Below are 13,505 nucleotides of genomic sequence, written 5' to 3'. Positions count from 1 at the left end.
CACACACGGGCTTTAGAAGCTGGGTTTTGACTGTAGTGGTGTCCAAAGGGACCTACATTTTCACTGTAGGTCTCTTAGCATCTGTTTCTTCATCTGTAAAATGCAAACAATAAAACCTTCTAAGGTTGTTTTGAGATTTAAATGAGTTAGTCTATGTAAAATGCCTATCATGGGGCCTGGTACCTTGAAGTTTGAAAAAATAGTGATTTTTCAGCTGTCTTTCCACCTTCTGCCTTTCATTTCTGTTTCAGTAAAAATTTGTGCATTTGCTACTAGTGATGCCCTGAGGATAAAATTGGTATTGCTTCCCTGTAGCCAAAAATCTAAAGAAGACAGGGACGTGGCTTTCAAAGAACTTACAACCTGGGGTGATAAGGAATAGATGTTTAAACATCAAACTATACTATAAGGCAGAATAAAATAAATGCTAAACAGAGGTGTAAATAATGTGCTGGTGGTGGTGACCTAGGGAACTTATAGAGGAGAGGATTATGATATAGGCATTGAAGGATACATGGATTTTCATAGCTGAACACAGCAGGAAAAGATAATTCTGATTGTGAAACTGCATGATATGTTTGAGTAGTGAATTGTCTGCTTTTTGGCTTGAGCATGAGTGAGGGGCATGTTGTGTAGAGGTCAGGCTGGAATGATAGCGTGGTGGCTGATCTCTGACGCGAATAGCTTCACTCCATGGCTGAAGAACTTGTATGAAGCGTAAGACAAAAAAGCAAAAACCCAAGCGACAGAAAAACACTTGGGCTATCTCATGTGTATAATCAGTACTAAGAACTGCAAGAAAGATACCAAATGGTTGTAGGATGCTTGCTAATAAGCATTGGGGATCCCATCTGATGTGACTTATTTTAAGACTGGTACTGTCCTTGCTTGCCATATAAACTCCTCTAGCCAGAGAGCATATGATATACTTGATGAAGGATTTATGAAGGAGCAATGTAAAGAAATAAGAGTTGTTAGTATGGAATTGGGAGAAGGAATGGCAACCCACTCCAGTACTCTTGACTGGAAAATCCCATGGACGGAGGAGCCTGGTGGGCTGCAGTCCATGGGGTCGCTAAGTGTTGGACATGACTGAGCGACTTCACTTTCACTTTTCACTTTCATGCATTGGAGAAGGAAATGGCAACCCACTCCTGCGTTTTTGCTTGGAGAATCTCAGGGACAGGGGAGCCTGGTGGGCTGCTGTCTATGGGGTCGCACAGAGTCAGATGCGACTGAAGCAACTTAGCAGCAGCAGTATGGAATTAGACATAAGCTATCTCTTAGAGCAAGGAGGGTCTCTAAGCAAACACTGCTACCAACCTCTTTTCCTTTGGAAATAGAAATGAGAGTCCATAGAGGTAATTTATCTTCAACTTTAAGGAATTCTGTTTATATCATTCTGAAGGTCTGTCCTAAAGTATGTAATTATTGTTTAGGGGTTGCAATAGGTTTAGCTGAATGTTGTGCTTGTAAATAATAGAAATTAACAAGTGGACTTTGATGTTATGGATTAAAAATCAGACATCAATATGGCTATTGTAAGAGATGTTCATATATTTTGTTATTTCCACTTCAGGGACTTAATACCTATAATTGCTGCTCTGGAATACAATCAGTGGTTCACTAAGCTGTCCTCTAAGGATCTAAAACTGGTAAGTAATTGAAGATGTTGCTTAGCTTTGCTGAATTTCAAAAACCTGAAAATTATAAAAAACAAAAAACAGACACATATTTGTTTTTCAACGATATTGGTGAGCTGAATACATGTTATTTCTAGGGAAATATGTTCCTATAAATGATCTGCAGAACATTTTACAAAGTTTGTAATGGGAGATGCTTCAGAAAAGTACTTCCTCATGTTTTCAGCTGCTTCAGGCAATTTTAGATGATGAACAGAAAGGCACATTTAGTGGAGCCGTCTGTATACCCTCATTCCACTGGCAAAAACTATTAAAGTTACATTTGCACAGCTGCAAATAACAGATTTTATGTTCCTATCTTGCATTCCATCTCCACAAAGCTTCCCTTTCTGAGAATTTAGGAAAACATTACCAAGGTAGAGTTGGTCTGGAGCTTTGATAGCTAACATTAATTTTCTAGATGAGGTTTTGGGCAGATTTACATGTAAGCAAAATGAAATCAAAGTGAAATCTGTTAGTTTTTATAAGACATGGGGGAGCCAAAGTTTTGGTCTGTTTTATTAGTAGAAATAAGATGCTCTGTTGGGCTGTTTTGTTTTTTTTTTTTTTTTGTCCCCACAATTTCAAAGCAGCCATTTGGACAGAAGCTTATCCATGAGTTAGGTTTCTGCTGCTTCATTTGAGCATGGGAGATAATTTAGATGTTTTAATGGAGACTCTTAACATTAAGTCTCCAACTTTCAGAGGTGATAGAAACTAGGGGGTTAAGCTTTTCTGAGTGATGGGCATCTAGGTTGCTTCCATGTTCTGGCTGTTGTAAATAGTGCTGCAGTGAACATTCAGGTACATGTATCTTTTTGAATTATGGTTTTTTCAGGGTGGCATATGCCCAGTAGTGGGATTGCTGGGTCAGATGGCATATCTCCATAGTGTTCTGCATAGTGACTGTATCAATTTACATTCCCACCAACAGTGCAAGAGGGCTCCCCTTTCTCCACGTCCTCTCTAGCATTTGTTGTTTGTAGATTTTTTGATAATGGCCATTGTGACTGGGGTGAGGTGATAGTTCACTGTAGTTTTGAAGGAATGGAGATGCAGACGTAAAGGTTTTGTAGATATAGTGGGGGTGGGTGGAAAGAGGATGGGATGAGTTGAGAAAGTAGCTTTGACATATATTACCATGTGTAAAATAGATAGCTAGTGTGAAGTTGCCATATAACACAGGGAGCTCAACCTGGGGCTCTGTGATGACCTAGAGGGGTAAGTTGGGGGGGGTGGTGGTGGGAGGGAGTCTCAGGAGAGAGGGGAGATATTTATGGTTATAACTGATTCGCATTGTTGTATGGCAGAAACCAACACAACATTGTAAAGCAATTATCTTCCAATTGAAAAATTTGAAAAAAATTTAAAAAATTTCCAAGTGAAGAGATAAGATTTGGATTGAGACCTGGATCTGTTAAAAGTGGAAGGTTGAGATTTCCTGGTGGCCAGTCTGCTGAACTTGCCTGGGGTGTGAGTGGCTTAAGGCGTTATAGGTATAAACTTGGGTGGAACTCATTTGGGGATTATTAAGAGCCAATGTGGTTGACAGTAAGAATGTGGGCTTAGAAACAAATCTGGGTTTCAGATTTGGACTCTTATTACAGGGCTATGTGACCTTGGATACATTATTTGATCTTCCAGGGCCTCTGTTTGCTATATCCCTGTTACTGGGAGCTAATTGGAACTCATGTCTTATTTATCTCCATTCAGTGGTTTATCAAAGTACGTGGCTCATAGTAGCTACTCAGTAAAAGCTGGTTTAATCAATAGATGTCAAATGACTTTTGTTGAATGAATGAATGGACACAGCAATGTAACTCATTTGCAGGTTATTGAGATGAGTCAATTTTATTTATATATATAAAATATATAAAATTATAAATTTTATAAATATATATATATATAAATTATTATTACATATATAAATTATATATATATAGTGGCGGTGCTCAGTTGTGTCTGATTCTGTGACTCCACGGACTATAGCCAGCCAGGCTTCTCTGTCCATGGGATTTTCCAGGCAAGAGTCCTGGAGTGGGTTGCCATTTCCTCCTTCAGGGAAACTTCCTGGGATTGAACCTGTATTTCTTGCTTCTGCATTGGCAGGCAGATTCTTTACCTCTTTGCCACCTGGGAAGCCCAAATAATTTATATGGAAGTTCTAACACAATGTCTAACGTACTACAGGCATTTCACAACTGTCAGCTGTCATTGCCATCCTCACAGTCAGATTAGCAAAGAGGCTGAGAAGTGAACAAATGGGGGAGCATGAATTATGGAAACTGTATCAGCTAAACAGGCGGGTGTCAGATCAGTGATGATGGAAGTACGGATGGTGACCCCCAGGGAGTGAGTGAGCAGACAGCCGTGATGGGAGACCTGGAAACAGAAGCCTCTCATTTGCTGTTTGCAGGGATGGGGACCGTTTGCAGGGCTGAGCCAACAGAGATTGCAGGTGTGCGAGGGGAGCCATTCGAGGAACGAGAAGTAGATTAGCCCGGGGATTGTGGGATCAGAGAGAACAATGCTTTGCTACCAAGTTAGTTTTCCTGGCTCATTCAGACGTTCACCTAAGCCCGTGATTTTCAAAATGGGGCACAAGAGAGCTCTGAGGAAGTTGTGGACATCCCTCTTTAGGAAGTTATCTGAAATCACTGGTATCAGGCCATTCGAGCTGCTGTTCTATCGTTACTCCTCCCAGGCAGCATCTCTTTTTTAAACGCCTTAGGTGTTTAGGAAAGAAAACACGCACGTAATTATTTCAGTCTTGGCCAGACAAAGCATGTACGTGCTTGTGTGCTTTTTTGGATGCCCTGGGATGGTGGGAAGTGGAAGACAGGATTTGAGGATTACTGCCTTCTCTGCTTTTCTACTAACAGACTTAAACACAAAAATGAAAATGTGTATATTTTTAATGCTTAGCATTTAAAAATGAGAAATACTCTTGGGGATATCTCTCTGCAAGTTTTCAAAGAGATTAGCGGTTTTTCCATGTTTGTTACCCAAAGGTACAAAGGAATGATACTTTGCCTTTGATGGCTATTGCAGTATGTAATCTGGGAACATTTCCTAATACTTGGTTTATCTGAGGCACAGGAATGCACTACACCTTCTTCAGCTTTTTTAAAACACAAAGTGTAAAAAGAAGGGACGTCTCAAGTTATATGAATTCTCTGGGTTATTAAAACTGCTGCTCGCACAACAGAAGTCTCCTGTGCTTACTGTCCCACAGGAAAAATGTGACTTACATGCTTTATGCTGATCTTATGAAGTCTGTTAGCAGTCACTATTCCAAATTTAAGTAGAAGGATAGAGGGTTTTTTGTTTTTGTTTTTTGTTTTTGAAGATATGCCAAATACACAATTAGGGCCAAGGTTCTGGACTCATAAAATCTCAGTAGAATGGGGATTTTGCTCAACTCTCTTTTTTATCATTTAGGTAAGTCAGTGAGCATCATTAGGTCTTTTAAAATCTTTTAAAAATTATGTGCTTGGACCAGATACGGGATGTGGTTCCTCTCAGTTTCAAACTTCCGTATTTGTTTTATTTTGGACTAGTTCATTTGTAATTTTATAGTAATTTCTCCAGTTTTCATGCTATACATTTGATTTTAAAATAAATATAAGCTCTTAGAGAGTTATCATATTGTTAAAAAAAAAACTTTTCCTTAAATCTGTAAACAAAGTGCTGAACATGCAATAAGACATTTAGGGAAGACTACTGTAATGGTAACATTTTCTTGGTGTCCAAGTTTGTGTGTGTATCTCTTTAAAATATCCATGTATATTCTTTGTATATAACAAATATATGCAAATAACACTTTTCATGTAGTTGGCATTTAATAAAAGGTAGCAAAATTAATGTAATCATGAACGACTTATCACACGTCTTCCCTACTGGCATGTTGAAGAAAAGTTGGACACACTTTTCCTACATTTTCTTTAATAAATTTTAATTACAGTAATAATTTCCAATGAGTAGATGAAAGCCTTGCTTCACAACTCAGCTTTGGTAAATTACTTTTCTAGGTGCTCTGAGGTAGCCCTGGAAAGGTGATGATACTATGGATTATTTCTGGAAATTAGAATAATCTTCACAAAAACATGTCTGAGTAATCACCTTTTATCATAACACAGAATAAGATCATTTCCTCTAGTTGTATATTGTAAGGCGAAGAATGGTACTAATAAGGGGTCAGCATTTTGAAAATCACCACCGTCAGCACAATATAAATTGCAGGCATTGGGTCACTTGGAATTAATTTTCCTCTCCTCTCATCAATCTGTGGGTCACATTAGAAACCCAGGAATAGTATGAAGGCAGCATTATAAACCCAGAGGAATCAAGCAGGACACGAGAATTATAAAAGCTTTAAATTCTGTGCCTCTTGGTGGTTTTCCAATTCATTTTTCTAAAGGCTACTTGACTGGAGAATTTGTGCTACATTTTATGCTTTTCCAATAATGGTTAAGCCAGTTGGATATTCATGATCTGATAAAGAACTATAATATTTTATGTACTATTTCAAGAAAAGAAACTGCTCTATTGTATGCTATACCACACAAAATGATTTCTCTCTCTCTTTTAATAACATAAAAGATTTAAAGAGACCTTAAGTTATGATGACATTTAAAAATCACTTTTCAATGTCTGAATAATTTTAAGGTCAGGAGCTACCTTAAGTTTAGTTTTGGAATAAGGCAGGATATAAATAAATATAAAGCATTAATAGGTAAAAATTTAAAAGAAAAAATTATGCACGGTTCTACCAGGGCACAACTCTTGATTTCTCATAGTCCCCTCAAGACTTTTTGGCTGCATATATTAGCCATTTCAATTGCTGTAATCTTTATTAAACACTTCATTTTAATTATGTATTTTCATTTAACATTATATCCTAAGCATTTAAAATATTTTGAAAGACGTGAGTTTATGACTACATAATTTTTTAAAACATGAGCTTTATTAACACGAGATGATTAATTATTAAAGTCTTTCTTATTCCTTACCTTAGTTTAGAGATTACTTACTAGTAGCAACATTGTAACACCTAACATTTATCAAGTGGTTATTCAGCCTCTCTTTTAAAGTACATTAGGTCTTTAAATGTTATCTATAAAAAGAATAATAATTAACAGCTTTTAATGAAATGCACATAGAGGGCTTAGCTCAGGGCCTGGCACATGACAAGAACTCAGTAAGTAGAGTTTCATCATCAGCCTTATCACCATCATCACTACCACTCAGTCTTTGGTTTTTATTTTGGGTATCACTTTCTTGGGGATTTCTTTTGGTTTTCCCAGGATTGCATGAAATCTATGTGCTTATAGCACTGCCAACATGCCTATTTTCCTGTCATAATTGTGTATTTCCTTCTTGTCTGATTGCCTTCTGGGTGGTATCTTTGTGAAGTCAGGGACTTTTTCCTTTATGTTGTTTTGTTCCCTGAATCTTCATCAGCAGGATGTGTAGGAGTAGTTGTCAACTCATAGGTTGTTGATTGGATGAATGATTTATTGAAAACTTTGTAGCTGCAAGGATTTATGATGGTGAAGTGAGGTCGTATTCTGACTTACGATATGGTCAAAGAATATTTTCTGTTACAGTCCACTGATGTCTGTGAACAGATCTTGAGGGTGGTGAGCAGGTCCAATCGACTGGAAGAATTGGTGTTGGAAAATGCTGGACTTAGAATGTGAGTATTTTCCTGAATGTATGAATGTGTTGCTGTAAAACATTTTGCCCTTTCTTCTATAATTAATACATGGTTTTGAGAAAAAAGTTAATGATATCACCTGTATAGTGTTTTCTCGTCTTAAAAAAAAGTCCCTGTGATCCCCATCATTATTACAAAGTTCAAGGATTTTATCTTCTTTTGTGGTGTGTCACATGGTATCTTTGAGGGTATATAAGGATAATGCTTAAGAGCATGGACCCTTGGGTCAGATGCCTCATGTCTTTGGGCAAGTTGGTTCAGTTCTCTGTACCTCAGTCTCTTCATTTTTAAGTTGGTGATAGTAGTGCTTACTTTGTAGAACTATGGTTGTAAGGATAAATGAATTAATACAAGGAAAGTGTTTAGAAAAGTTTCAAAATCTTTCATATTAGAGATGCTATGTGTTAACTTTTACTAGTACCATTACTCATAAATCGTAGGAATAGTAATGGCACATTTCATAGGATGTTACTGTTTGGCTTTGATCTGTTTCAGCCATTTCTCTCCCCTTTCAAATTCACACTTAAATAATCTTCATCTAGTGTGGTTCAGTAACAATACCCAAGCCTTACTAGGGGCATGGGACTTTGAACCCGCTGGAGTAAAGACGTCACTGCTACTAAGTGAGGAGGCTTGGCAGTTTCATAGTCATAGCACGTAACACATTATTTTAAGTTAAACACACCTAAAATAGTGCTTTTGACTATGAGGTGATTGGATGGCATCACTGACTTGTTGGACATGAGTCTGAGCAAACTGGGAGTTGGTGATGGACAATTGACATGCTGCAGTCCATGGAGTCGTAAAGAGTCGGACATGACTGAACAACTGAACTGAAAATATAGTGCTAGCAAATATAGCCTTCAAATTCAACAACAATTAGGGCAGTCACTTCTGCCTTCCTGAGTATTGCATGAAATTAAAACTGATATAGGGAATAGCCTATTGTGATTTTTGTGAAAAACAATTCAATTCAGGATTTAAGTCACAGAAGGGCCAAAAGTACTATTAATAGCATTCTTTAATGTATCTTTAAAGGAGCAATTATACATTTTTCTTTGGAATGAGGTTCGGACTGATCAAGATGAACCATATTCTGGCTATGACTTTATGGATTCTCTAATGAGGAAATGTACTCGTGAACATAGATTGATTCTTAACAAATATGATATATAGATTAATTGTAAAGATTGGTTCTTAACAAATATGATATATAGGTTAATACTGTAAAGGCTCCTCCTTTTTTTAAATTTCACTGTAGCTATTCTAGCATTAAATTTTCTAATTGAGTCGTTTTACACATTGTGTCTTAATGTTTGTTTACTTGCAGAGATTTTGCACAAAAACTGGCCAGTGCTCTAGCACATAATCCCACTTCGGGGCTGCACACGATTAACCTTGCTGGCAACCCACTGGAGGATCGAGGTACTGTAGCATTTACATGACTGTTGATGCCAGAACTGTAAGAGGATTAGGGAGTTTTCATTTAGCCATGCCTGTGAATAGTGTGTCTTAGTTGTAATTATATTATAAATGCTCTTGTTGGCTTAAATTTTTTCCAGCCTCTGGTGAAAATACTCACGCTCCTGTATGATCTTACAGAAAAATCCAAATGAGCTTTTTGGCTGACCCAATATGATTGTATCAGCTGACGAATAGTTTTTGGAATTGATCCAAGTGGAAAGGAGGATATTATTTTTTAAACGATTGTATTGACTTTTTCTTGCTGGGTAGCAAATTACCACAAACATGGCAATTTAAGATTACATAGATTTATTATCACACAGTGTCTTTGGGTCAGTCTGGGTACAGGTTGACTGGGTTCTCTGCTCAGTATCATGAGACTGAAGTCAAGTCAGCTGGGGTTTATTTGATCTGGGGTCTTCTCAGGCTCACTGGTTGTTGGCAGAATTAAATTCCTGAGGCTGTAGGACTAGGTCATCATTTTATTGCTCCTTGCCAGTCAGGGAGCACTTCCCGTGCCTGAAGACTGTGCTCACGTCCCCACCACGTGGTCCCCTCCTCTCCCAACTTTACTGTCTGCCTTGCATTCCAGGCCAGCAGAAGCACAGCTCTCTGATGCTTCACTTTCTTGTAGACAGGTCACCTGTTTGAGTCAGACTCCTCCAAGACAGTCTCCTTCTTGATTAATTCAGAGTGGACTGATTAGTAACCTAATCACAATGTGATATCCTACCATATTCCTTTTTTTCCCAGTTACTTATTTTGTAATGGGGTATAACCAATTAACAATGTTGTGATAATTTCAGGTGAACAGCAAAGGGACTTAGCCATACATATACATGTATCCATTCTCTCCCAAACTCCCATCCCATCCAGCCTGCCACATAACATTAAGCAGAATTCCCTGTGCTATATAGTCAGTCCTTGTTGCTTATCCATTTTAATTTTTAATTTTTTTAGTTTTAAAAATTTAATTGAAGGCTAATTACTTAACAATATTGTAGTGGTTTGTTATACATTATCCATTTTAAATACAGCAGTGTGTACATGTCCATCCCAAACTCCCTAATTGTCCCTTCCTTCTATCCTTCCCAGCAACCATAAATTCTTTCTCTATGTCTTAGTCTCTTTCGGTTTTGTAAGTTCACTTGTATCATTTCTTTTTAGATTTGTGATAACCCATCATGTTCTTTGGTCTACCCCACACACTTAAATTATGTAGGATGTATTTGCCAGGGATAGGAATCTTGAGGACCAGCTTACAGTTCTGCCTATCACAGATGTCTTTTAATTTTTAATGAGATTTGAGTGTGAGAATAGAGAGGAGTTGAAGGACTAGATTTCATGAGGAGGCAAAAGAAGGTTTTATTAGAAGATGTTTGCATGAGTAGAGGGAAGAGTGAGTAGCTTTAGAAAGTGAAGCCTGAGAGTTTGAATTCTCAGTAGGAGAACACTGATGGATGAGATTTAAGAAGGAGTAGCTTTATCTCTAGAGGGGATACTTTGTTTTCATTGTGTATTTATTACAGATGGTTTCCAGCATTGTTGACTAAGGGCCTTTCATCTCGGGATGTTATATATTTGATGAGGGTTAATTATTAAACTGAGCTGAAGATCCTGGTATAGATACTCAGTTCTGTATTTTTGTTCCTGTTACTGACATTGTTCTTCATTGAAAGATACCCATGTGGCATCCAAGGAAACATTTGAAGAGGAACTTCCTAGCACCTGAAATAGTGAATCTAAAGGAAGGTTGAGACTAAATTGGAAAACTAGATCACATGAAAGACACTCTCATAGGTGTAAAAGGCAAAGCTGAAAATACTGGAAACGTAACTCTGGAACAGGAGTTTCTCTGGGGTTTTAGTATTTTCTTTAGGAAAAACAAGTGTTCTCTCTACTAGTCAAATGCTACCAAGAGGTGACTAAAACCATGTAGATCACCTTTTATAGACAGTAGGGCTGTTTTGCTTTTGTTTTTAGGATGGAAGGAACTCAATCATGTTTGTCTCCTGACTGGACAGAATCAATGATTATTAAGTGCTGGTCGCTAGGAATGTGAAATCCAGAGTGTAGTAAGGGACACTCCTTGGTCATCAGGGAAATGCAAACTCAAACCATACTGAGATATCACCTCACAACCAGTAGTTGAGCTATCATCAAAATAAGTGTTGGAAAAGATGTGGAAAATGGGAACTTATGCATTACTGGTGTGAGTGTACAATGGGGCAGTCTCTTCGGGTGCTGTTTAGCCAAAAGTCAAACACAAATTTACTCTATGACCCAGCAATTTCACTCTTAGGTGGTCCCCAAGAGAGACGAAATGAATGTCCACTCAAACACTAGTGAATGAGTGTTAATAGAAGTTCATGGTTGCCCCAAAGTGGAAACCTAAATGCTTATCCCTGGTGGGGGGATAAACAGAATGTGGTGTATCTGTACCGTGGAACCCTGCTCCACAGCACAGGAGAACGAGGTGCTGGTCCTGCTGTGACATGGGTGAACCCCAAAAATATATTTAGGGAAAGAAGAGAGACCCCAAAGATCTTTCAAATTATTTGGGCTTGGGAGGCTGAAAGTGAAGTCACTCCATCGTGTCTGACTCTTTGCAACCCCATGTATTGTAGCGTACCCGGCTTCTCCGTCCATGGGATTTTCCAGGCAAGAGTACTGGAGTGGGGTGCCATTCCTTTCTCCAGGGGATCTTACCCAGGGATGGAACCCGGGTCTCCCGCTTTGTAGGCAGATGCTTTTAGGGGAAGAATGAGTCTGGGGCTCTTTATCTTCCTGTGGTGTGCCTCGTATGCCCTGAGGCGCAGCCCTCCTGGACAGCCTTATCTGTTGACTCCTCATCTTGAGTTTGAACTCCTGAGATAGCAGTTCCTTCCTTCTGTTGCACTGGAATTAGATATGGATGTCTCTGTACCAGCCTTACTTCTCATTCCTCCTCCTTGTCCATCATTCTCTTGTAATCTCCTAAGACACACCACACCTAGCCCAAGACCTTATATGCAATCAATAAATATTTTCTTTAAATTGAATTTCACTTCATAATAGAATTCCTTTTTTTGTCACTTTTAAATTGGAGTTGAAAACCATGGTGAAGTTTATCAAGATTCTTTTGTGCAGAGTCAGAACCGGTGTGGAGAGATGACGTGTCCCCGCCTTTTCCTCCACTTCCCTACCTGTGTGACCTGATCCTTGTACATCTTTCTCCTACCTGCATTCCCAGGTGTGAGAACCAAGAATCATTCCAAGCATGTTTTCCAGAGCTTCACACATAGATGCCGACTCTCCAGGGTGTTTTCTGCTCACTTACACTCAAGCCTTGACACTCCTGAAAATATTTTCTCAAACTAAGGCTTTCTGTGTTTCTGCCCCTTCTAGATTCCTTCGTTGCTATGTTTGGCCAGAGCTCTTGGACAACTGCCAGCACCTGTATTCCCCACCTTTTTTCCATTCTTTGGACTGAGCCTCCTGAACACAAATTCTTTACAGGCTTTTTTTTTTCTTCCATCCAGGCTAAATACCTAAAGATGATTGGTAGCTTTTCTGCTCCTGGATGGGGAGTCCACAAGAAATCCAACTGAATGTAAAATATTTATAGAGACTTCAAAATAGGGGAAAATGGTCATGACTTTTGTTTCTGAGCTTTTCACTGAAAAACAATAAAAAAGCATGGGGGGAGGAGTGTGCAGTTGAATTGTTTAGTCTGTAAAAGAGGCCAAGCCTGGGAAGATTATTTACAAGGAAACGCAAAGAAACACAAGGCGGTTTGGCAGCCTAGAATGCTGAGGAATTTAAGTACCAAGTAGAATTTGATTTTTGCACCTGAACCATCCTCTCAGGGCCTTATTTGGAAACTCTCAGAGCGGAAGCTTGGCTCCTTGCATTGTGATATGAATGTTGATGCAGCAAAGCCCTGATATTTACAGCTCAGCCTCCCCGTCAGGCTTGTGCTCAGAGGACAAGCAGCCTTCTGTTGTTAAGGGGCTGCTGGTGGAGGAGGTTGAAATATGATTTAGTAGGAGGGGGGTCGTGTGTACTGGCAGTGCTTCCAATGCTGGATGCCCTGCTCGTCGTGCTCTGCAGGAGCCCCACAGGGCAGCGAATGGACCACACGCATTCATGAGCTCTTCTTATCCCAGTTGCAGGGCCAGCCAGTTCCCCAGCTTCCTCTTGGCCTCCTAGTCCTGTGTGTTTTCAGACTGTAGGTCAAGACCTGGTAAGCATTTTAATAAAAAGAAGAAATGGAACACAATAGAAAATATCAGAGTGCATTGTTCAGGAAAACTGGGGTTTTAGTTTTTGCTTATATGTCTATGTGCTTATTTTGGTATGAGCTTCCTGTACCACAATGTCAAATCTCTTTCTGTATGTGGGTCATGGTAGAAAAGGCTTGAAACTCCCTATGCTTACTGCACTTTATTAACTAGCTCTGTGTTGAGTCCTCTGGACTGACCTGGTGTCTGAACCAGGGTGTTCCGGTCATCGCCTCCTGACTAATGCTTTGGATCTGATGACTTTTTGGATTAAAGTGGAGTGTTTTGGGAAACAGAGCTCTTCTCTCTCCACTCGTTTCACACACTTTCCTTCTCTAAATGTCACAAGCTCTGTGTTCCAGTCTCCCTGGTTACCGT

The 13,505-nt window shown here is 39.1% G+C and overlaps 1 protein-coding gene across 8 annotated transcripts in view; it reads left to right on the top strand.

Moving 5' to 3' along the window:
* The window catches only part of CARMIL1 (capping protein regulator and myosin 1 linker 1), a 306,909-nt gene that overhangs the window by 167,948 nt on the left and 125,456 nt on the right, over positions 1–13,505 (top strand). For all 8 annotated transcript variants that reach the window (NM_001192903.1, XM_024983668.2, XM_005223775.5 and 5 more), the window contains 3 exons: positions 1,580–1,655; positions 7,292–7,380; positions 8,732–8,826. In NM_001192903.1, coding sequence (NP_001179832.1) covers positions 1,580–1,655; positions 7,292–7,380; positions 8,732–8,826 — 260 coding nt within the window. The remainder of the gene's footprint in view (positions 1–1,579; positions 1,656–7,291; positions 7,381–8,731; positions 8,827–13,505) is intronic.

This window comes from Bos taurus, chromosome 23 (assembly GCF_002263795.3).
Source record: "Bos taurus isolate L1 Dominette 01449 registration number 42190680 breed Hereford chromosome 23, ARS-UCD2.0, whole genome shotgun sequence".
NCBI classification, from domain to species: Eukaryota; Metazoa; Chordata; class Mammalia; order Artiodactyla; family Bovidae; genus Bos; species Bos taurus.
Note: the sequence above shows the minus strand (reverse complement) of the source record. Positions and strands in the feature narration are given on the sequence as shown.